Source organism: Euwallacea similis, chromosome 3 (genome assembly GCF_039881205.1).
Source record: "Euwallacea similis isolate ESF13 chromosome 3, ESF131.1, whole genome shotgun sequence".
NCBI lineage: Eukaryota > Metazoa > Arthropoda > Insecta > Coleoptera > Curculionidae > Euwallacea > Euwallacea similis.
In genome coordinates, this window is record NC_089611.1 from 3,199,139 (window position 1) to 3,225,419 (window position 26,281).

General features: G+C 37.9%; 1 protein-coding gene across 3 annotated transcripts in view; it reads right to left on the reverse strand.

Moving 5' to 3' along the window:
- side-VIII (sidestep VIII) overlaps positions 1–26,281 on the reverse strand; it is a 137,805-nt gene that overhangs the window by 41,204 nt on the left and 70,320 nt on the right. For all 3 annotated transcript variants that reach the window (XM_066406896.1, XM_066406895.1, XM_066406894.1), the window contains exons 2-5: positions 24,513–24,678; positions 22,149–22,357; positions 18,596–18,712; positions 17,052–17,303 (exon numbers count right to left, since the gene is read on the reverse strand). In XM_066406896.1, coding sequence (XP_066262993.1) covers positions 17,052–17,303; positions 18,596–18,712; positions 22,149–22,357; positions 24,513–24,678 — 744 coding nt within the window. The remainder of the gene's footprint in view (positions 1–17,051; positions 17,304–18,595; positions 18,713–22,148; positions 22,358–24,512; positions 24,679–26,281) is intronic.

A 26,281-nucleotide genomic window follows, 5' to 3' on the forward strand; every position in this document is an offset into this window, starting at 1 on the left:
TCATTCCTTCTCGTCGGGCTCTCGCGGCTCATTACGCAGCACCCGCGGCGGCACGGCACAAAGAAAAGCGGAAAATGTGTAGTGCGAGATATTACTAAATAAAAGTCATTTGAACGTGTTTTCGGTAACGAGATTGCTCGGCACTTGTGTTAACTGCTATTTCTCTAGGTTCTTGTTCAAGAGCTCGTTTGTTTTTACGACGGCATTAAGGCGCACGTTAGTTTCGGAAACGTAATTTCGAAAAACTCTTCCGGATGGATGTAAACAGGGATTTAATATTGATGATCACAATTTCGAGTATCAACCTGGAAAAACCTTCCGTAACAACGTGAAAAACCATCCACTTACTACCGCCCCCAGCACTAAATTAATCCTTGAAAACTTCCAAAGCATTCTTAAGCATCTAATGGAAGCAGGACCTTACCACTGGCAACGCTGCCTATGCGAATCATTGCGGACGTATTGTGTGTTGCCTAAGCAGGATCTGTGGGGATGCATCTTTAAGATATGTGCAACATTCTAGCGGGTTGTCTTTAAACCTTTAGTATTTATTTTAGACGTACAAGATCATAGTTTCTCTATTTTGCGGACACCCTCTGCTGCTCATGACTTGAATGCCCTGATGCTGCAGCGAAAACGTTTCGAAACGTCGATAGTTGATCGGTAAGCGAATTTATTTTTAATACAAAATGTTTGAAATAGGAGACTTTTATCTTGTTTCCTCACTAAAAAAAGCATTATTCCCATGACCAATTTTCCTCATCGAGGTCTCATGTGATCGGAAATTTTATGCTCTGTGTATGAAAGGACTCATGTTGTAGGCTCGTGGAATTTGAAGTACGAAAGTTCACTTTAGACAAACTTTTCATATGATTGATTCTCCTCGTCTTGGCCTTGTTGATTGACGATTTCATGCTGTTTCTGGCGGTCAGAAGGGCCTTTAGGCAGAAATCGATAAACAAGAAACTGATGTTCATTACTTCATGGCGATTTTTAAATGAAGGAACAATACCCACATAATTTTAGGTAAAATCTTCAAAAATGCTCTGACTTTTTACACAAAGCTCAGTTAATAAATTAACGCCCATTGAGTGGAAATACTGGAATTCCGTTGCGGTTGAGCCCCATACGACCGAAATGGGGCCCTGCCAAGCTGGCCAGCAGCCGCAGAGATATTTTCGGTGTAATCACAAAAGGACGTAATGCAATCCTTGGTTGCTGGTGTGTGCCGTAGTAATATAAATTTGCCTCCCCGACAGGGCAACCAGGAATAGGTTTACATGGAAACTAACATGGATTATTGTCACTGTGGAAATAGAACATATGGACATCCTTGACCTGAAGAACTAACCCGAAATGCAGACTATGCTCGGAATGTAATCCCAGGGATCAAATAAATTCCTCGCAGTGACACTGCGAAAGAACTAATTCTTGGAGTAGTTTGTTTCTCCGACAGCTTTCTAGTGTACAATATAAAAGATTCCGGAGTTTCGCCGAACAAGCTTTAGTTGGAATATTAAATTCGAGCTGGATTCATTACTCATCGTGATTAGTCCCATTTATCCCCCAAATTAATATGAAACCTCCACCGAAAAATTAGCCCGAGTGACGCCTCAGCGCTTTCCCTACGCAGCCAAAGGCGAATTAACTTTCAAGGAAAACTTTGGAAACTTTTATAATAAAGGTTTCTGTTTAACTTTTGGACTTTGCTGACCTCCTTATGTTGTACCTAATTCCACACAGAAATGATTTATTGTTGTGTGGAAAAGCATTCAAGAAAACTACACGTTAAACATCACATAGAAATGGAGATTTTGTGGCTCCTCCATGAAAGAAAACTTCCATTAGAAAGGGCGACCATAAAAATTTCCTATTTCATCCAGGTCGTGTTCGTTCCGATTACGGCCCTGATAGGACGGAACGCCGGGAATTTTTCCAATTTCACCCCACCTATAGGAGCTTCAAATAATTATAGAGACTGTTACAAGTTTTAAAAGAGAAACTTTAATTCCAGCCTGGCTTGATTGTGAACATTCTTTCCAGGAAGCTTGTAAATGGAAACAACTTTTATTGCGCCAGTTGGATAACTAGGTATATTGCCATTTTTTCCTATCGTTTAAATGAGGATAGAATTAAAATCGCTGGGCATGATGTGCAAGGGAAAAACGGGAATTGATGACTGCTAAATATCCAGCAATCGCTTTGTCCATATTTGCGAGCATTGCCGGCCGATAATGCGGAGTTGTATTGTTAATAGAGGATGTGCTAATAACTGTCATCATAAAATTGAGGCTTTATGGGAGACAATACTGGAATACTCTGGATGCCTGGAATTGCGGATTTACGATCATTATAATACCTATTTAAAACAATAATTGCCAGGTTTTTCGGCATCATCCACCTAATAATGAGGCGAGGACTTATGGGGTTGGTAATGTAATAATGGCACTTAATTAGAAAATGAGGGAAAATTTATTAAACTATTCATTTAGGTTGATCCTGCATACATCACTAAATTGAGGATCATAGAAAAGCGAAACCTAAGACTTAAATGGAAAACAGATACCCAACAGCAGAGACTTGACAGCTCTAAACTAGAAGAGGGTGTCTTCTGATCTTTCTGAGATACAAAATAGGCCGATTCACGTTCAATCTGTAAGCAAATGATTTTTTTCTTAAATAATATAGCAGCCACAGTCGTCTGAGAGTTATATCGATTCCTGAAATCGAGAGATATTGATAATTTTGACCTTCTGATGAGTGAAAAATTAAACATACATCTAGGTTTTACCATAAAATTTTCCCACTTTTCTAGAAGCCGGTAACATTGATGTTTATTTCAGAGGATTTTTACGTTCTTCTTGAATACGTGTGTTCCTTAGGGATATTTCAAGTTTCATACACATTTTGAACGGCGCACTTCCGAGTAGTTGATTTAAAGTACTTCAAAAGGGTTATGATTCATAAACATAGTTTCAGACCCCCAACCCAGGTATCCAGGCGGCGAAATACGATCCAAACCAGTAGAGTTTCAATTTATAATATAAAAAATTCAATTTTCAAAGCTTTTTCTTTTATAAAACCCCAAGGCTGTAAGATCCACATTAGATTTTTATCATCATTTTTATCGAGTTATTACAAAATAACGTAATAAAATTATAATAAGCCGATCTGACACTGCACTAAGGGCTGATTAGTCTCCAAGCAGACTTTACGGTTTATACGTCAGTTGATTAAAAGAGTCCAACGGTTTAAGTGCATTTTTATGTAACCTAAACCACGAAGAGCGGTTTCAAGTTCAAAACTGCCTCCCTTAAAACGGCTTTCAAAGCGCGAACTCTCGTTTAATCTCGTCTTACCTTTTTACGTGGAATTCATCCCCTAAAAGGCAGTCTCAGGGTTCGTATTACAATTTGGTACTCGAAATGGTATATTGCAACAACTTTTCCAATATTGGTCTTGTTATCATAACTACATTGAAAACAAACAGAACATTATTAACATAACGCGACACCTCCGCCTGTAATAACACTGCCAAGCCAATTTTCGACGATACGGCTCCGATATTGGAAGTTTAAAGCGATATGTTGCAAAAATTCAGGCACTTTATTGTGAAACGTAATGACGTGACTAAATTGGCTTCGGTACAGGCCTTCGATATTAGTTTTGAGACCTACTTTGGGAAATTTGCATTATTCAGAAACTCCGGTCCTTCATCACCCTAATACTCTTTGCCTGCAGATAAATCGATGAAGGGAAAAGATTGTTTGGCCTTTTTGGGATGAGTCATAATACACTTGTCTGAAAGCTGACAAGCACCAACTTGCACTTAACAAAGTCTGAACTCGGGAAATCTAATGAAACTAATCGGTCTCAGTTATTTCGTGGCTGCTGTCAGAGTTACCGGCTAAACTTCCCCTGCAGTCGTTACTTACGTTATTTTAATGTACGGCCCGAAGGGCAAATTGGAACAACGTAGAATTACTGGCCTCTAAAACAATATTGCGGACTGATTAAAATGTAAAATGCAGTTTCGAACATATAATTTTGGATTCGTTTAGTATGCGAGCAATGAATTTCTGAATCGGCCCCAATTTTGCGGCAATACCAATTCCTTTAATATAGTTTACTGCTTCGTTACGTCCATCACAGGCCACTATTCTTAAAATGAAAAAGTAATTTTAAAACCAGACAGAACTTGATTACTCAGGGATGCTAATCCGCAAAGAAAACGACCCAAAAAGGGCAGAGCTTAAGTTGAACATAATCCTTTATTAGAAAAGTTTATGATGGCCTCGACAAAGTTCAGTCGGGCCTTTGTCATTATTAGCGGCGATGAACACCTTGTATTCGCCAGAATTAACCTTCTGTGACAAAAAACCGGGCAAGTTTAAACATCAAACGAGACTGCTGTTAAAACTTTAAATGGGCCGAAATTAAAAAGGGGAACTCGAGCTCCCCCGTCTTCAAGCTCGGTTATAGGTTAATTCGTTAAGGTTGTTCACATTTCCTATCAATTTAATGATGGTCTTTTTTGCCAATTATGCACTGTTATTTTTGCCATTTCGGGGTCAAGGAGGTGTAAAATTATGGCGACGTCTAAAATCTATTAAATCTATAAAGAACACGCCAAAAGAAAATCTTACTATAAAAAGATTCTCTAGCATGGAAAACTCTCAAGCACTGTGTCGCAAATTGATATTTAATTATAGTGTGATTGAAAACGAATTGAGATAATTGAAGCAATCAATTACTGAGTTACACAATTTTCTCTCTGCAGAATAGGAAACAAATACATTGTTTTAAGGTACCTAAATTAAAAATAAAAACTTGTTAACAAACTATTGCTAAAGTTCCTTCACTTGTAGTATTTCACTGGTAAGTTTCTCGTTATGATTCGGTCGAGGTCTAAAGATTTCTCCTTTAACATAGTTTTAAAAAAAGAGGTCAATGGTATCAAATCTGAAGATTTTGCCGGCCATCCAATAGCATAAACAGTAATTTTAAAGAGAACTCCCTACAACTGGCACCTTTCACCATCAGACGTGCGTGAAATTGTTAGCCCAATGAGGTTAAACTAAGGAAAATTGTTTGTGTGGAAAGTGAGTAATTCGTGTGGACTCCGGAGCAGAAGTTCATCAAAATATCCAAAAATTGGAGACGTCACTTCGTAACAAATGAGTCAATTCACCATCAGAAATAGTATGAGATTTTCTACCAACTGAGAACTCGATAAGGAAAATTGCCCACGTGGAAAATATCTTTTTTTGTGTGGAAGCGGCAGTAAATCTTGCTTAAAAATAATGAGAATCTGATACAAAACAAGACTAATTTAATACGCTTTACATGATCTACATACCAGCTTTTTACAACAGATAAATCTTGAAGCAGATAGTACTACGGACCAGTATATAAACATTACATAGGTCAACTAGAAAAAAAAACATTTTTGTGTCTGCACTTTTTATGACAATTTTCTGATGTTTTATGATCAAAATCAACCATAACCTTCAATTGTAATTAAATTTTTTTGGTTTTGTCTGTTTTGCAATGATCAATGGATACGTGTCTTGGTTTTTGTAACCATTTAAAATAGTTCCTTTGATGTTTAGGAATTTGCATTGGTGGGGAAAACATGAAATTTCAATTTGTGGTACATATTCCCCTAACCTGAACTAACCTGAACTAAACTCGTGCAGGTTCTTGCAACACAATATACCAAACCGTTTCGCAAGCTCAGACGAGCCTAAATTACTATTTTACTAGTTTCAAAAATAGTCGTTGTTAATTTATCTCTTCTTAAAATTTAATTTTTTAATGTTATGTTGATGCTTGTAAATTCATATTTAGTTCGTACATTTAATAGGTTGGTTCTATTTTCACATCCAATAAAGGTGAGGAAAAAGGAATATAATATTTGTATAATTAGTGTCTTACTCTGTTCTAGCGGCCACAAAAGTCAGTTTTTGGGTCAAAATGATTTTTTTCATAATTAGTTACAATGATAATCAGATTAGAAAAATCTTGAAACAAAATTCGTTTTATGTAATAATAATTATCGTCTACAATGAAAAAGCGAGTGGCGTAACCCTTCTGAGGGGATGATGCTCATCATATACCAGTACAGTACTATAAATTTTCCACAGTTAAATATTCGTAATTTCCGCAGGCTATAAGAAATCTTACGTCAAATCGAAATTCATAAACAAGCTACAATTAAATAAACTTTTCTTGATTTCTAAGGGCTTTCCAGGAGTTTTCTTGTTTCCCGGTATCCTTTTAGGACTTAAGTTATTTATAAGTAACTCATTTTGAATAGAATTTCTAACCGATTTGGTTTTAAATCACTAGATAATTAAAACTAAATCTATAATATTTTGGAGTTTCACGATTGCTGCCGCGTAATCGGGTCGCCACGTTTGAAACTCCAAACTGAAACTAAAACTTGATGTTTAAGGCCTACTAAATACTCTCACATCCGTTGCACATCCGGAAATTTTAGTAGGCGTATTCCGGAGGGAGACATATATTTGCGGGTGCTTGGGGTATTTCTTGTTTATTAGTAATGGAGCGTGGTAGAATACACATTCTATCACGTTAAATATTATTTGTTTTATTATCAAGCGTTGTTGAACCAACACGTGAAATGCATAGCCAATTATGCGAAGATATAATAGTAATTTTCACCTAATTTTTAGTTTTATCTTGAATTTTCCGTTACTCAAACTGGATTGACTTATCAAGGGGTTGCACAGGCTCTCTCAGTCTCGAATGACCACGAAGATTATATGTATAATAAAGGCACAGACATCTTTTTCAATAACAACCAGGCTCGTAAAACACTATAAATGCCCATTAAACCATCAAATCGCCAATTAAATCGGTTTCGCCGGATGCTAAACTGCCTCAGGGATAGTAAATACGCACATGTGAACTTTTTCACGACTGCAACTTTTTAAAAGTTGAGCAAGATTTTATGACTTACGGCCTTATTCTCATGTCCCTCGCCGCTTATTTTGTTCACTTTATTACGTAGAGAAAAAAGCGGTCTTTCGGCCGCAAAGCCGACATGCATGCAAAAACGTTGCAAAAATAATTAGCTTTTTGCATAATACCAAAATGTGTAAGGGTTTTGCCTTTTACGACCAACGGAAATGTCACGATCCCAATGGTAACCGTGACGTAACCGAGACGTGAACTGACCAATATCCCGAAAACGTTCCATAACTCCCCGAAAATGACTTTTATGCCCTTACCCGTTTCAAACCCGTTGACAAGCCGTAATGGCTCGATTTACATTTAAAACGCATTGTCTCTCTTTAATTAGTTGAATTGTCATGTTAAGTCACTTAGTTAATGCGGTTTAAGCACGACCCGAGCTTCCTCCAAGGGGACCTGTTGACGTATTTTTTCACGTCACTCAAGACTAGGGGCCAGTAGCTTCTAATTAGGGGCTACTCGAGTATTTTTACGGAAGAAGATTACAGAAAGAGATTAAAATGGTCTAGGCTGGACTGGATCCAAATCCGGATTGGAAAAATGCTGTAACCGAAATCTAAACGTGTAAGGGGAGGTAATTGGTTTACTTACGCCTGGCAGGATCCTGATTTGCCCATTTCCAGGGCGGAACCAGGTCAACGGTGGAATTAATTTATTTTAATCTGAATTTTATGGGAAGTTGCTTTGAGAAGAGGTTGTCGGTGATGTACGGGGTAAAATTTTAAATTGTTTACGGCTAAATAATGCAACGAATCATGCAATGCAAATTGCGAATGTCTGCTCAGGCGAAGTAAATTTCAAATTTGAAAAATGAAGCAGATGCAGTGCGCTCAGTGGTGCAGTATTTTGGAAATTAAAAGAGATATTACAACTCGAGGTTGTGGGAACTCGTAGAGCTCATCGAGATGATTAATTTGAAGCATTTTTTGAGGCAATAGCTCTTCGGATTCCTGAGCGCCGACGCTTACAATGCCATAGACACACGCGAGTATTTGAACTTCAGTTGAAACTCGACTTAACCGGAAATGAAAATTTTGCAATATTTTTTAATTCGTTTAACTTAAAGTTGTGGAATTTTCCGTGAAATTACTAGGAAAGGTTTCAGAAATTAGTGGCGTAGCCGAGGGGTAAGGAACTGCAAAGTTCTTAGTTTTGGATATTTTACTAAAATCCATAAAGATGTGAGGCTCTCGAGGTCCTTGTAAAATTACGAAAATCGCTAATATTAAAGCGTCCCAATATCTCGATAACTAATACAGACTTTAAAGCAGACATACGCCTATGTGCCTAGCAACTCAATATCTCCTAACTAATTCTAAACTGATGAGACCACCTGCGAAGAAACACATTTACCGAACCAAATGTATTCCGAAATCCACGAATGAACCCAAAACAAATTAGTTAGATTTATTGAGGCTGTTAAAATCCTCATAGCTCGATATTATTTATAGATACATAATCTCGGAATGATGCCGAAGATTAAATGAGTCGCTAAAAAAGGTAATTTGCGAAAGGAGTGATGCAGAGCATGCAAAGGGGGGTAATAAATAACCCAAGTGTCAAAGGAGTTGGCGGTGTTAATTATAGAGCAAAACAGTCATTATGGTTCGGATGTTTAAGATTTACGATGGTTTCGGGGAGAAAAGTTTTACTTTTAACGTCAAATTTAATGCCTATTTATCAAGCGGCCCTTTATTTTTAGCGCCAGCTTAAATCATTCGCACCTAATATCACTGAGTAGATTAAAAGTTGCCTAGATTCCCCTACAAGCACTTACGGGAAGTTTTAATAAGGCATTTCGAATTTAATATAAGAAGTTTCTCGACACCTTATCGTTATCGGATAATCCCGTCCGAAAGTATTTAAAGCCAACCCAGCAAACGCTATTTACCGTTCGAAAACTTTATGCAAGATTCACGTGTTAAATATAATTTAATTTGCAGACTAAAAGAGTAGAGGACCTTTGTCACGGCCCTTTTAGCGCAGCATTTATATTAAATTTCTTGGCAACAAATGAAAATGCTCTTTAAAGATTAAAGTTTCTGGAGAAAGAGTTTCCTCTCTGGCGGCGCTCATCATCCCCGTCGGCCTGGTACGTATTAAGGAAATTAGGTGCGCGATGAAGAAAGCTGCGGCCTCATTGGTTCCTCGTCAAACTTTCCTTTCTATTTTAATATAAAAGCCCAACCAGCTTGCCCGGATGTGCCAGGGAGATGTTTAATACATAGGTAACCTTCAGGAGAACGTAAGAGGCTTATGTGTTTTAAGTTTTGACATGAAAGAGGATCTGAAACAATGTCCGACAGATTTTAAGGGTCGACCTTAACCGCTAATAGTCGAGCGAAGTTAAGGGACAAAAATGGCAAAGGAAATATTGAATTTGCTTTACCAGCTTTGTCGGAGCTTAGAAGCTTATTCGCTTTTATTGCCGTAGATTTCTCTCTCCACTTGAGATACATCACAACAGTATTGGCATGATTGGAACAAAGAGAAGATATCGTGACAAAGAGCTTTTTTTACTTTTAGAGGGTTATTCTCAAAAAGTCCGGTATTTATAAACAGCTTGAGAAATGGTTATAAATTTGCAGAATCGTACAACACTACATCATATGGGGGCTGGCAGTGAGGAAAATGGGGAGGCCAACGCATTGCGATGAGGCCTGAAACTGTCAGATGGAACCGTTTTCAAGAAGATTACAGTGTGTCCAAGATAAGGATATCCAGCCCGGAGGTTTCGTAAACCGTAATAGATACAGACTTGGTAAATGGGAGAGAAGTTGCGCATAATCCCAAGCCAAAAATGCCACAAATCAAAAGGGGTAATGTCTGAAGAACGGGCAGGACAAGGATATTCCGAGTGGGTGCCTATCCATCTTCCAGGAAATCTATGATAGATATTCTTGCACAACTTTTAAATAATGTGCGTGTGCGTCATTCTGTTGGAGTCAACAGTTGGATGTAACACATTTAAATCACTACGGGAATTTCATATCGAACAGTTTTTGAATAGTCATGACTGTTCAGAAACTGTTTAATAAACGCGAAAAACATGGAATTATTGAACTAACTTACCATTGCTTAAAAGAAACAAACTACTGAAGTAACTTGATGGAAACTCACTCTCCCATTTTCCTGCCCTACTCGGCCTTAGGGGGACTTAAATTCCACCTTTTTTCTAGATATATAGATGATACTTTCTGGATGGGGGGAAGTAATCGTGTTCATTTCTAAAAGCGAGAGACTCACTTGAAACTCCCAATTTCGAAATATTTAAAGGCCTTTGTAACTCAGCTTCAGCTGCAGCATGCGAGCCATTTCGTGCCCACCAGACAGTACACATTTCAGTTTGCATAAACTGTATTGCTTTATGTTCGGAAGGGCCATTTCGCTCGGACCGGGATTTAAGGAAAGACCAGGCCATAATTTCTGAACGTTGGTCCCCGTTAAATTCAAACGTCCAGACAAAGAGAAAGATAAATGAAACGGACTAAATTACCACTTGTCCTGCAGACGGAAATTAGTTTGGGTAGGCAAAAGTCAAACCGCGGACCTGAATCACTGCAACATCGTCATTGATTTATCACTTTTTATTAACATTCCTCTGTTGTGTCTTAATTAAATATCTATTTGGTCGCTTTCAACTCAACTCATGATACTAAGACTAGTTAAATTTACGAGCGATGTGGCGTGCACGCAAACGCGTTTGTGTATTCATGCGAGGCGACAATTTCGTGACAATCATACGGAAACAATGCAGGAGAGGTACCATCATCAAACTGTAATTTATCCAGTCACACGAGTAACTGTTTAAACTTTAATTAGTGAGAGGAATGTAACCTATCAGCTGTAATTCAAACTAGAAATTGGAAGGTGACATGCCAAATGGAACTTGATTGATTTATTGAGAAGCCGCCCACCTTTGTGAGAGACTCTGGAGAGTAGAGGATTTAAGCACCTTTGTAGCTTTTGTAACAAAGTTATAAGTTCCACCTAAATATGTTCCATGAGATTGATGGATGGAATCTTGGGTAAACTTGATATTATGTTATTCCTCGCTGCAAGTAAAATGAATGTTTGGATCCAAGAGTAATTTTCGATGGCCTAGACAAACTCGAACGACACATTTGACGATGTGATCAAGAAAGAGGTCGCCCATTGGATACGTGGTTAGATCCCCGTAAGGAAATATATAAAGTGTCTCTGAACATGTGTCATAAATTCAACCACGTATTTTAGATCCCAAAATATGACGAAAACATCTTATAAACATTGATTGAAAGGCGTTTCGTTTCCTATATACAGGATTTAAAATGTTGGTTTCTGAGAATGATATTTTATTAATATTTTTAAAACGTTTCGAGATAAATTAGCAAAATGTCGTATTTTATTATACCTTTTTTTGTTCTTTCTGAGTCTCTACGAAGAAATTGCCACATTTTTCCAAAGGCGGTTAATGCAGGGGGGGGGGGGGGGGGGGGTAGAATTTAATAAGGATTTAAAATGTTTTGTACTTAACTTTATTGACGATTTTATGGGAAAGCAATTAAATTAAAACATTTTTTCATAAAAACTACTCTTGTTAAAAGTCGAAATCTCCAAGAATATCCAAGAGAAAATTGAGATTTAACAAATCGCTGGATACTATGTTTTATTAAGTAAACATTAGATTTAAAATCCTTTTTTACTAATATAATTTTCTTTAACAATAATTGTCATTAAACACTGTTCGGGTGATAACGAAAAAACAATCAGATTTTACTAATAAATTTTGTCATATACGGAAATATCAATTTTTTTTTGTTTCATTTTAAGGCCAATTGGATTTTAAATTTGATGTTTATTTAATAAAACATAGTATCCACCGATTGGTTGAACCTCAATTTTCTCGAAAACCATTGGAGAATTCGACTTTTAACAAGAGTACCTTTTTTATGTAAAAATCTTCAAGTTTAATATTTTTCTTGTAAAATCGTTAATAAAGTTAAGTACAAAAAAATGAAGGTATTTTTGAAGAATTATTTCCCCATATTACCCGCTCCTGGAAAAATGTGGCAATTTCTTCATAAAGACTCAAAAGGAGTACAAAAAGTTATAATAAAGTACAAAATCTCATTAATTTATCTTGAAAAGTTTTAAAAATATTAATAAAAAACCATCTTCAGGAACCAACCTTTCATATCCTGTATATCGAAAACAAAGCACCTTTCGATATATGTTTATATGAACTTTTCGTCATATTTTGGGACCTAGAATGTGTGGTTTAATTTTATTGCAATATATTCAGAGACATCTTATATTTATATGTAAGGATATCTTATGGCCATTGTAGTGTATGCCCCTAAAAAATGCAAATAAACAGCTTGGTTGCTATATGCCGTGGAATACATGATTCAGAAATTAGAAAAAAAGATTCCACGGTTCGATAGTGGGTAGGAGATTGTCCAGAAGTGTGCATATTATTTGAAGTCCACAATTACCTGAATAAATAGTAGTAAAAGCACTAGATGCTACAACTATACTACCCGAAAAATATGAATGAATCGTGAAGAATTGATGGGAACTGAATATCTGCTCTCGAGAACTACGATTGCGGAATCTGCGCTGGCAACTCTCCAGCTATTCCTGAGATAATAGTTTTAACTGATGTAAAACATCCTTGTTTAAGTATAAGTTTCACACCCAGTCATTATTTTTATTTCATTCAATCACATGAGCACGACAAAGACACAACGAAGAAACGAGGTCACGACAAAGGAACGGATCTCATCAGTTTACAAATTATTCGTATTCTTTAACTGAAAGTGTCGTCTTTGCAGCGAGAATCGTATTCTTCATCAATGTCCTCGTTCTGTCCAACTATCAGTATCTGAAAAATATAATGAAATCCGAAAACAGAAACTGAGATTAGGAATGCAGATCAAGTGATTGAGAAAAGTGTAATCTAAAGGATAATATCGTAATACATTTCGAAAGACCTCCATGGGATGAACACATTCCGAGTTCTGGTAACGACAGCAAACATAGGCCTTCCTCATCTCGAAGTAAACACGAATCATCGAATGGTTCTTCATGTACCACTCATGGAGTGTCTAGTGGAAAATACACAGAATCTAAACAGCCTACGATATTGACAATCGGCCAGAGCAACAATGTCGCGTGCGAAACAATAGATTTAACGCTTTCCTCGTCCAGTTTGGATGAAAATCAAACGTTGTTGTCCACCGCGGTCGATTTTAATTGTAGATGAGGAAGGAAATGGGCATAAAAGCGGGAGTCTTTGTAAAAAGTTAAATTAAAGTTTCGAAAAAATCGATTTTCCCTTTATCAGTAAACAGTCAATTTACCACAAAAATTAATCAACGAATGCACCCGCAAATAAAATCCAGAGTTACCGAACTTAAAGTCAGTTTATCGAGTTTGGTTTTTGCCGATTCTTACCGAAAAGCTACCTTTCTTTAATTCCTTTTCTTGTCTAAATACCTACAATCCTGGCTTCAAAATTCTGAAATAAACTTGTTTAAATTTAAACACCGATTAGACCTCTAATGCCGCCAAATTACTGAACAAACCTCACTAAGGCGATATACGAGATCACTGCATTTATTTGTGTGAATTTAATTTTTATTGAGAGGAGTTTACGAAGAAGTAGGTAGGAAGTTGGTGAAAATATGAAGTAATGGGCGCATTCACGAAATTTGCAGCGACCCAACACTGCAATACTGGAATTGGCTGGCTACTTCTTGTTTGACAATTCGATCTGACAAATATCCAGCTTTGTGTTTACATCCTATTTTTTGCGCCTTTTCAAAATTAGCGATTTCTCGGATTTTTTTGAAATGATCAATTCTTTGGAATTTTTCGGAAACCTTTCATTTTCTCACGTTTTTTTGAAAATCGAGACTTCACTGATATCACTCTCTTGCAATATGCTTTACCACTTTAAATCAGCATTACAGCTAAAAGCAAACCTTACAATAAAACACTATTGTTCCCTGAATGTGCCCAATATGTTCACCCCATTTCGTTTGTCCTGTAAAGCCCTTAGCTATTACTTTACATTTGCAATTTAACGCCCTGTAATTGACCATGGCAACCTCCACTTCCCAGAAAAAGAATAGCAGAAACCGCCACTAAGGCACTTAAGGCAATGGGCCCCATTTCGTTATTTGTCAATGCCATTTTAATACCGTCGTTTTCTTATTTCTGACAAGTCCCTGACGGAGGTCAGACATATCAATTCGTCCCAAAGAGGCACCTTTCTAAACCTTCGGCCTTTGCATGAAAGTTCCTCTCGCGTGTGCAGCCCCACACAAAGACGCATTTCTCCATAATAAAGATACCAGAGCGTGTTACTGGGGCCCCCTCAGACTCACGTTTCCCTTATCGAGCTACAAGCGGTGGCATGTCCAGTTTTGCCTTGAACGACACAAAGTGCCGAGTTTTTGCGGGTAATTGCATGTGTAGGGGCGAGCATAGGGGCTTAAACAGGGGCATATTTCAGTCCCATATCTCGGCCAGACTTTCCGCAAATTTGGCTTATTTCCCAGAGTCACGCACGTGCCGGAGGATATAAATGGTTACAAATTGAAACCGACCTAATGAATTGTGTATTTCTGGCAAGAAAACAAAATACCCGGAGGCCGATAAGGCTAAAATCAGAGTTTGATGAAACGGCTTTCCACACGGAAGTTTGTATACGTGGAAAAAATGCACGGCCTATCATGGGTTCAGGTCGATTTTCGAAAAAATCCGGTTTCCACACATAATTTTGACCGATAAAATTCAGTCATTTTCAATTGACGATTTCAATTGTAGATTATTTCAAGTTGCAGGAAAAAGGTGAAAAAAATGGAAAATATCGATGTTTTAAATCATTGTGCAAACAATGAAATTTCAGGTTACGCATACAGGGTGACGTAAAACAACAAAAAATCAGGCGTCATGCAGTGTTATTGTATCACTGTGATCGGTAAGGACAATCGTCAAAGCAATTATTTTTTAAGCAAATTCATCAAATTTCTAATAAAAAATTCCACAGTAAACCAGTCGTTATTAGCAACCGTATTCCGTCCAAAGAGCCATTCAGTGACATCTTAATTAAGGCGAAACTGTAAATAAGCCAGGAGGAAAATAATGCAAACGATTCAAAAGAAGGTATTTTCCATCCTGCCGAGAGTTCGAGAGAAATTAATTTCGTGCTATTAAATCGTACCGGCGAGATTTTAACAATATACTGGAGAGAAACAATGAAAAATGCCGTACAATTATTGGAATGTCTGAGATTTGTCATTTGCAGGCTTCATCGACGAACTGGAAGAAGGCGGGATATCGCTGTTGAGAGGTTCTTTTTCCATTGTTTTTCACCTCAGAGAACAGGGGTGAACTTAGGACGTAAACGTTTCCAATATGTGTGCACATCTGGGGAATTACGTTTGTCTCGAAGCAATATATGGAAACGATAAAAGTAACAACAATCCCTTAACAACAGACCACCATTAACGGTGGCTGCATCAGCAGCGCTACCACGAGTAAACCTAATAGCACCATGGAGAACACCGCTACCACCACTAACTGCAACTTCAGCAACAACTCTAACATTATCAGCGAACTTCAACAATGTCGACGCAATGAACAACATCAACAAGTGCATCACTAATTTCAACATCAATAGCAACACCAACGAGAAAAGTTCGTGAGCTAATTTCCTCAAGAGAGAACTTCCACTTTTTCCCTTTAAGCAACTTTAGCGAGTGCTTTCCTGCAAAGCTCTCTAAGTTCTTGTCTGAAAATGTGAGAATTGAGTTTCCTAGACGCCGAAAAGTGGTTTCTCTGTTCTCTAAGTTTTTGAGTTCAAATATTTTGTAGTCCTTGGTAGAGAGTTTTTATGTATTAAATTCTCTGAAATGATAAGTTGGAAAGGCAGAGGAATTTCTAGGAGAGCATGTGCAAAAGTGAGAGAGAAATTCAGGAAAAAGAAAAGACTTTTTGTACTTAACGAGCAAAATTCCATGTTTGTGTCTTGATATTCATAAGAACGAAAATGTTGCGGAGGGTCGTTCTGGTATGAACTTGCGCCTGAAATCCAAGTTTTTAGCTCTTAGTTTTAAAGGGTGAAATACCTGAAAAATTTTTCTTCCCGCCAGTGCTTTTTAGGGTATGAATCACTGAAACGAGGAAAGGTACCTAAACGGGACGAGTGAATTTATACTAGAAGGACTCAAGCGTTCCAAAGAAAACCTCAGTTTCATAGAAGTAAAAAAAAGGTTCTTTTAAATTAACTATTTAAAAAGGTACGAGGGGCGTCAACTCTAGCACCTAAGGTCGTATAACACAAAACCTTTCTACATTGGGGCTTTATCAGAGATTCCAGCCCTGTAGGACCCCATAGAAATGAATAACCTGTCAAACGCAATGGAGCTTTTCATGTATTACCTTAATTTAGATAATCGGCGGTCCGCATGCTACTCGGGTCTAAATCAAAGCTCTTGATTAAAATCTCTAGGGCTTTCGAGGAGCTCGTTTTTGTTTATTTGCACTATATTTCCGCGCTTTTTCGACATATCTAACGACATCTATTGCGAAAATAAATTAAGTCGTATAAATTCGGTTTATATCCGCCATAAATCCTAGGATTATAATTATGTGCTGGTGCTATAGAAAGAGATCAAGCAATATTACAACTCCTCGTCCAATGGGATATTTTTGCCCTTATTATCACAAACAATTGTTTGCCTGGAATGCAGAACAACAAACGCAGAGCGTGGAAAACAAAACCGCTTTATCATTAAACATGCAACACAATAATCAGGGGAAACTGAATTTGTTGTAAACAGATATTAATAAATTTAATGAATACCGAATTAATGGCGAATCGAGGATTATTACCATAATGCACAATATGCCAAACTGTATGCCTCGTGGCTTAAATAAATCACCAATTTATACATTATTTGACACAATGTACTCGGGGATTTTGAGACCGGATCGATATATTCGATAATTATGGCGCTTTTGAACACAATTCCCAGATCGTATAAATTCAGATTACTTACGATTTACATCCAAAGTAATCGTGCTGGATATGGGCTGCACCCATCTGCTGTTTGTAGCCTGGCACGTGTACACTGAATTCAACGTCCTTCTGTCCACTTTGTCCACGTGTAATATATTACGCACTTTTGCCACATTATGACCATCATTCATTTCGTCATCGTCCAGATTTTCGAAATCGGTGCTGATTGATTCCATGGAATCGTCCAGAAGGGCGTTTTCCAACCACCAAGTTACGCGAGGCAAGGGCCTACCTGAAAACCGAGGAAATTAATTATGAATAATGCAAGAATTTCTCTTATCTGAAGTTCACGCTAACTAAGGGTCAATTAAGGCTTGATGAAGTGTTAGGACAAAAAAAGAAAACACTTGGAAAATCATTTTTATCTTGGATTTTCGAATATTTTTTAGGTATTTTTAACTTTGTAACCAATCTAGAGGAGGTTCGTCGACAATCTAAGGACACTTGGGGGCATTTCTAGTTATTGATAGATATGTACATTTACAATATTATTCGCAATTATATTTGTCGCATCATTAATTAACCATTTCTGTGCGAAATCAAGAAAATGCCGTCGAAAAACTAACAAAGTGCTCATACATTTTCAGAAGTGGCTTTGCGGCGGTCCTATTTAGTAACGCATTTCGACACACAGGGGGCTTAAGTTCAGCTGACACTTGACAGCTGGCACCACCTAAATTTTTGATTATTTTCAAGTAGGAAGAATACATTCGCCATATGTCAAGAAAATTGTCCACTTTTGGTAAGATCCTAATTATTGTCTAGAGGTTGATGGCGTAGCAAGATTATAGGAAAACGAAGAAAGAAAAGGTTAAAATATAATTTTTTCTGCTTTATTCTTATGGTACGATCCTGATTCTAGTACGCCCTTGCAAAATTAATCACCTAAAGAGGGTATAAGTTTAAGGGTGGGCGTCTAGGGTCTAAGGGTCTAGGGTGTAATATATGGAGAGTTCAATGGCGTAGCGAGATTCTACGTGAATATAGAAAATTTTTAAAATGTTCCTGCCTTTTTCAGCGCGAATTCATTTAGTACAAGCACACATTAAATTTATTTTTAAGCAAAATCTATAAATCCCATTGTATGTATTTTATCGCATCAATGAAAAACAATTCCTGTTCGTGATCGAATTAACAACCATCCTTTTACCTAAAACGCCAGTAAATCAAGATGAGCTTCAGGTAAAACCTGGACCCGAAAATTCGATCCGTCAAGGTCTTAACTGGGTTAATTAAATGTTAATTAACCCCGGGATGGGAATGATTGATTTTCCGGTCCACCTCCGGACGGAAGCTGCGGGGATGATTTTCATAAGGATGTGCTGACTTAGCAGACGTGAAACCGTTTGAAGATGGATGGTTTTCTGTTTTTCTCCATGCAAAACAACCCTATGGGATTATATATGTATATATTGTATATATAGTATATATATATATATATATATATATTTGTGTACGCGTATGTTTGTATGTTCAAGTATGGGACAATAAATAATTGGATTATGCATCGGACTGTTTACTTACCTCCTGTTGCCTCGCAAGTGATGTTGACCGAGCTGCCTTCGTTGAACGGCCCCAATTTATAGTCCTTTATGTGATTGTCGCTCGGACCTTCGATTATTTTCAGCTTTTCCGTCGGTACTGCAAAGAGAAAAGAACAGGTAAAAAATGTTGTCTTACTGCACAAGGAACTTAAACTAAGCCCTGATTCCTAATCACGACGAAGTGTCCAAACTTTCAGGGTTTAAACTAAAATAAGCGATTTGGGTTAGGATGAAACTTAATGGTTTCGCAAATTTCGAAATCGGTTGATCAGCCCATTCGCCTTTAATCTAAAGTGCCCAACCAAGAGAAACTCAAATATTAACATTTCAGTGTAAGCACACGTGAGCAATTTCGTGCTTACGCCCTGCCATAGTTCACTGCATTGCGGCGATTAACAAGGTTATCCTCGCAAAATTGGTTTAACTGCGGCGAATAAAACTGTCCGAGCACGTAACTATCAATAAAACTGAGCCTAAAACCACTATAAGCCTTAATTCCGCCCTAATGAGCTTATTGGAACTGGTATAAGGGTATTAATTACCTCTGGCTTTTGCTCTTTCTATAAAGCCAATATTGGTATTTGAAAGTTGCCTCCGGGATACACAAGAAGTAACTGGAAAGTTTCCTGTTATTAAATTACTCCTTTGTTTCCCTCGACGTACGAAAAAGTGAGCATGTGCCTCTCGTCGGAGATAATAAGAAAGGTATTTGGGAAGATTAACGTTCCGAGGTCAGGAGCTCGGAAATCTCTTAAGATGGTATGCGAGAATTAGTTGGGGCGATATCAGGTGAATTTCATTTTCTTGCTTTAGCTAACTTAAAGGCAATCTACGGTAATTGATCCTGAATTTACGACCTGACCGCAAATCTCGAGTTTTAAGGCCTCGAATCTTGGATTTATTAGCCACATATAATGGATTTATTGACATAGTTCGTAAGTGTAAATTTAGTTTCTTGAGTATAATTTATGTTCACATACCGATGGATTTATCGCGTACATGAACATACAGCTGAAATCGAATTTGTTTTAAAACTCCCGGCCTTCATCGCATCGAATATTCAATTAATGAATCATGCCTTGTTTGGCCAAATCAGTGCAGGAGATAAAGCAGCTGCTAGTCGCCGGTTTCCCTGGATAATTCCTGGGGTTTTGATATATTTCGTGCAAACTTTAAACATAGATATTGCCATATGTTTTTTTATTTTAAGTTCGGATTAAGCTAAGTATTTCACAATCAGCAGGAGACAGTTCAGGTTTTCGGAAGTTGGTCCCTCAAAGAGGAAACAAATTAAGGTCTTGAAATTTTGAGATCAAGCCCTGTTAAGTGGGATCTGCCAGTTGCCATGTACCGCCGCTTCATGGATTCAAAGTTACAGTTCTGTTTGTCTATAGGAACTTGAAGTCAAATAAAACATCTCGAACCTTTAACAAAGCGTTTGTGGACAGACGTGGAAGCCAACATCAGGACACTTTCAGGAGTACGCTATATAGGTAGCAAGGAGCAAAATTGGAAAAATATATGAACATATGTTATGCATGGTTTTGGTACTATGAATCGAACATATTCGATCAATACATACGCTTCTCTTGTCGGTAACATTGTAGTCCAACAGTCCAAACCTCCACTAAGTGGTCTGAAAGGGTTCGCTAAAACAATTCCAGCGGCGGGACTAATTTAAATTTAGTGGACGTGAGTTGAAAGTACGTTAGCATTTGTCCCATTTTTCACCGAGTAATCCTTAATTTATGCATTTGTCGTGTCCGGGAGGATTTAAAACATTTTATACCGCCAGTACAGCGTCGTTTCCGGAGATAAAAAGCGCTTTTGACATCGAAAGTTTCTGATTATGAATTTAAAACGTGCCGCCTGTGGTTCGTTGATAGGGATTTATGCTTTGCGCGCGGTCCAAAAATGAATCTAAATTTTTCCGACGAGATATTTACAAAACATTAACCAGTTTAAGGGAAAATAAACAGGGTAAATTTACCTCTTAAAACGTTCGCGTTGGGTGGACTCATTAATTACAAAAATCCAAGGTCCGCTCCGCGAGTAATTACCAATTTTCAGAAGTAACTTCCGGAATACTAATTACCTTTAAATTAATACTAATTATTATAAATTGGAGTTCGGTGCTGTAGCGACATCCGAGGGTGGATTCGGGCTATTGAAACAAAACCCACGATTTAAGTGCAATGAGGGATTTTATTACAAACTCTCTCAGGACTATCGTTGCACATTCCAATTTTAAACAATTATTTAATTACCAGTAATACGTATGCCCTTCTATCGAAACCGCTGAGAATCACTCCACATGGCTCACGTTAATTTTAATTATAAATTACCTAGTTTAAACGACACATAAAGTTATTTGTGGCCATTTGAAGTTTCAATTTAATTAGTTGATTTAAAGTAAATAAATAGGAAGTTCAATAAATTTCGGTGTGTCCATGCCAAAGCAAGCAATATATGTTTTGTGCCGTAATGAGAGTACTCGTTACCGCACGAATGCTTTACTTTTTACAATTAAACTCATTAAATTATTTGCAGAGTCTATTGAATTGTTCCTCTTTTCCCAGAAAAACAATAGGAAACAGTAACGAAAACAGGGAAGGAAGAACAGGCAAGCTGTTGATTTAAACATATTTTGAGAAAATCGAGGACGGAACCAGGACCGTTTGAGAGACCAGGAATCAAGAAAAAACATTATTTATCTCATATTTGAAAATTTGTAACAGTTCTGATAACGAAGTACGCCACTGGGTTTCGCACCCTGAAAGAAGTGTTTGAAAAGGACGTAAAAAGGGCAAATTGATTGATCGAGCATGTGAACACAACTGAAAACTGGGCTTATTGAGGTACTCTATCCCCGCATCAGCTTAGGTACTCAATGCAACAAGCACTAACATCTTTTATACGAAATCCAATATAAACTCCACGAATTTAAGTGCCCATCTCTCACCTAGCTTTAATTGTCTTCCATAAATTCACTTCCTCATTTAAAAGGAATGTTAACTGGACCATGCAGGACATAAAGTGACATACCCGGATTCCGCTATTGCCATACAGGGACCTGGCCAATGGCATTTTTCCCTATTACATCCCCGGATTTGCATATTATAATGAAGAAAGTCAGATATTTTTAGTATTTTCCTACTGGCTTATCTGGAATTTTTACGAGCTCAGGGATGAGAAAGATTGTCTAGTTTACTTTTACGATAGCAAATTTAATTGTTGTGTCTCCCAGCCTTCGCAAACTGGCTTTGAAAGTGTTGAAGTCCACTATACAGAAGTTTAGCCGAAAGCCGCTTCAGGCTAATGCAATAAATCTGGGAGTTATTAATCGTCCAGGCCATTATAGTACTTGGAGATAAATCAATTAGGGTGCTATGCGGTTGACTGGAAAGTTCGGGTTTTCGTTTAAAGTTGCTAAATCGGATGATGTTTGTACATGTAAATAGCCTGGTTAATACCTTAATATGAGACGCAAATCAAATAGTTGATAGTAACTACAGACTGAAACGTCTACTTACTGATCACCGAGAGGTTGACTTTAATATTCCTCGTAGGCGTCTGCTTGAAATCTACCCTGCAGTAGTAAACAGCCTCGTCGTCCTCCCTCACGGCACTCAACCTCAAGATAGCCGGCTTGTCCTTGGAGTGAAAGGAGGCCCTTGGCCCGAGAATCTTTTCATCTTTCCATGCCTTGGCCTCCCCAACCGCTTTCTCCCTAGCGTCCAGTCTGTAACAGACACAGGAAAGAATAAATAAAACTAAAACATCCGCATAATGAAGCTCCCGCATTAATTAACTCTCATATTGTAGTCCTAAACAATAATCTAGGGGATAAAGGGGTTTTCACTTTCAGCGCTCATTGTAAATACAGCTTAACTGTCGGCCACGGGAAAAACATGATTGATAGTTGTCCCATAATTCATAATCCTCTTTCGGCCCTTTTCCTCGTTTCTTTTGGGGGAGACGCCCCTGGAAAAAGCCCTTAACCGGAACACATGGCAGACGACTATTTCCTTTTTGCCGTTGTTTAGAGCAGTGAATTATGGTTTTTTAGAGAGACCTGATCCATGACTATAGCCAATTAGGAGAGGTGTTTATGTCTAGAAATACACGCCCACTTGGTCTAAATTAATTCAAAATACATTATCTTTGTGTACAAACAATAACTTAAATCCCAATATCGATTTCCTATTATGCTAAAAGGATCGTGTACAGCAAACTCAAATAGCACATTATAGCAGGTAATATGAGTTAAAAGCGCTGCTGATATGTATCTCCGGAGCTGTTTATGTTGCCTATACACTCCTGATCGTGATTACTCGACTTCCCGTCGAAATAATATTTTTCCTAGATTCCTAGGTCAGTGAGAAGAACAGCAATAAAGCTGTGTGAAGGAGGGCTTGAAGAAGAAGCTAACAATGCTGAAAAACCACTTTCCCTTTTTCTCATATTTGAAACTGGCTACAAAATGAAGAGCTGCGGTACCGCCACTGTCTTTTCCGTAAACTGAATTTTATTTTAAAAAATCTATAAATTTTGAGACGATGTGGAAAAAATCAGGGCGGTAGCAAAGGGGGTCGGGAAAGGAGGCAAAAAATTCAAACTGCAGGCATTATTTCTCTTACCCTTAAATTTTCTCTTTTTGGAGAATATTGAAAAAATGTTGAAGAAAAACGTTCTTTCTATCATTTATGAAATTTGTAACGGTTCTGCGAACTGAGGTAAGCCATCCTTTTTCCTACACTGGACACTCATAACTTTTCATAAAATAATCTGCCAGTTTTGAACCGATATTGCAAAAACCAGCGACGAAGCAAATATGGTTGGCAAACGGGACAAACGTTAGAGGAGCAAAAATGAAAAAATTGTCGACTTTATTTTGCTCTTCTTCACAGCTTCTCGTAGCTCTAACAATCAAGGCACGTCTCTGCCTTTCATGTACAGAAAAATCCCACGGCATTTTATAAAAAATCAGAGTTGTACCAAAACTATTAGGTAATATGAGTTGAAATCGCTGCTGATGCGTATCTCTGGAGGATACACCCCTTGATCGTGAGTAGCCGACTTGGCATCGAAATAATATTAATCTCGTCGGTATTAGGGGTTCCCAGGTCAGTGAAATGGGCAGTCATAAAGCTAATTTGATATCTTAATTTTCCTGTGGAGTGCCCTAAAGTCGGAGGTCTATTGTTCCCCGGATAAAAGTTTCATGTCCTCAATTGGCCGGACACTTAAATGAAAACTCTGCGGAGAGAGAGAAGTTCAATTACGGGAGCCGGCTGAGTTTAAGATGGTAGTTTGTTGGAACGATTAGGGTGACACATACAGAGTGTTTCGGCGGAGAGGGAAAACTAAATGAAATTTCTAAGATGATGTCTGGTAGAGTTTGAAAAGATGCTCCAGAAAGATGGAGATGGTGCGCCTCTCATTTTGGGCTTAATTTTGAGATTAATTAAGCGAAAACAGGACCATACCATAAAACAAACCGTTTAAGCTACATATGTGTTTACTAACATAAACAAAACATTAGAACGTCCAAATATAAGAAAATATAAATGAAAAATGATTATTTTTAAAGCTACCGAAATAGGAATTTAAGCTCTTCTGCGCTTGTGGAATGTTTCCCATAAGCGCGTAATGACCCTCTAAAGGTCTTATTACGGAATGTATGGTATTGCTACAACTGCACGAGTTCAGTAAATATGTACCAAAAAGCGAAATTTCACATGTGTTTTCTCCAGTAAGCCAAATCGAGAAACGTATGTCTTTGACTATCCCCATTTTCGGTATTTAAGGATCAGAAAGTCGACTATTTCAACTGGACCTCCTTGTATTAATGTGTATCTTCGCAATTTCTCTAACAATTAACTTAATCTACTTACGAGAATATCGGCACCCTCCTCTCCTTGGCCAAGGGGTCACTCTTATTCTTCACCTCCTTGAACCAAATGACAATGTGAACTCTGTCATTATGTATAATGGGTTCCAAGTCGCAGGGCAGCTTCGCTACTTTGCCTAGAACCGCCTCGACATCATGGGTACTGGTCGCTGTAACAAAAACCCCACAATCAGCTTAGGAAACACACAATTATTCCTTTTCGCTTCGCTGTTAGCTCAAAACAAATTGTGCCGCGAAAATATAGTAATTTCTCGTTAATATTCATTTGCGAACGTGACTTGGAAGCCGCGAAATGTTTTAAAAGGGAGACCCGCCTAAACCAATTTCCTTATTGTGACAACCATGACGGGAATGTAACTGAAAAAGTTTTCCTTTTCTCTCTAACAGGGGAATAATTTTCCGCTAAGTTTATGCAATAATTTCGAACTAATTCGCATTAGGGATGCAATTCAATTTGAGCGCGTTAACGACCTTAGAGTACGAGCTTTTTTGTTGGTACAGCTGTCCCAGATGGTCTGCTTCCACTTTTCAAAGTTTAATTAAATATTTTAATTAAATGAATGAGCGATAACCTAATAAATACCTTTTTCGCTACGATACAAAAAAACTTCAAACAAACGAGTATTCTGTTGTGTGCTCAGAGCTCCACACAGAAACAGAGGTTTTAACGAATCGGACCCAATGAGAGAAAGGAGAAGGAAAAAGAACAAACAAAACCGTTGTGTTTACGTGTCTGCCGCACTGCATGTATAATTTCGATTCATTTAAAAATCCGCCACAACAAGCTGAAAATGTTCCCATATTTCACGTACACAGAGTCTGATTTTCTCGGTATTTGCTCGAAACTTATTTGCACAAACTTTATTCAGTATGATCTTAAAATTAAAATATTCATGTTTTATGGTAATGCCAGTTTAGAAGATTAATTTTCGCGAACCAGAGTGATCACTCAATAGAGGTGCCAATCAAGTTATTTTTTTTGTAAAGTGGTGCCAATCAGTCTATTCATATCCAGTGCCGACGCCAACGCCTTGTTAAAATTTTGCGTGCGCGTCAGTTAGGAGAGGCATGTGAGCAGATAGTGCCGATCTTACTACAAGTAGTGCCAATTGTTTGGCGCTCGTACCTTAAGCAGTGCCAACCAATCTACTCATATGCGACGTTGGCTCCGTTCGATCGCCTCATAAGCCAATAAATTAATTTCATTAACTTCCTGGCCTCCAAACCGACCTATCTTAATAATCCTAATATAAAGCCGAGCGTGGATTATTACGGCCCCATAAATAATCCCCATGAAAAACGGGGGCGCTAATAAGGCCCAAATGATTATCCGTAAAAATTATTGCCTCCTCGCTAATCTTCCATAGATGATTATCAGAGCTGTTACCCGGTCAGCATTTTAAATCATTCTCTCTCTATTTCCTGCTTTTCCACCGGCACAAATTGAATAAAACAATAGAGAATAGTGGTGGAGGTTTCTAATTTACCGACAACTCTTCGGATATGCCGAGGCAGGTATAAAGATTATTCTATCTGGGTATAAGGAATTTGGCATTTCGTTAAACTTTGGTTTTTCGTGTGAGTTGGTAACAGTTCGCGCTTAGTGATGAAAAGTAGGGCGGGAGCAGTTTGAGCAAAAAAAGCGCTCGTTCACCTTTAACCGAAAACTAACGAGCCGTTTAAATTACCAAACCGCAAAGGAATAACCGAAGCCTTGGAAAATCGATGCAAAAGCCCAAGTTTTCGAAAGTT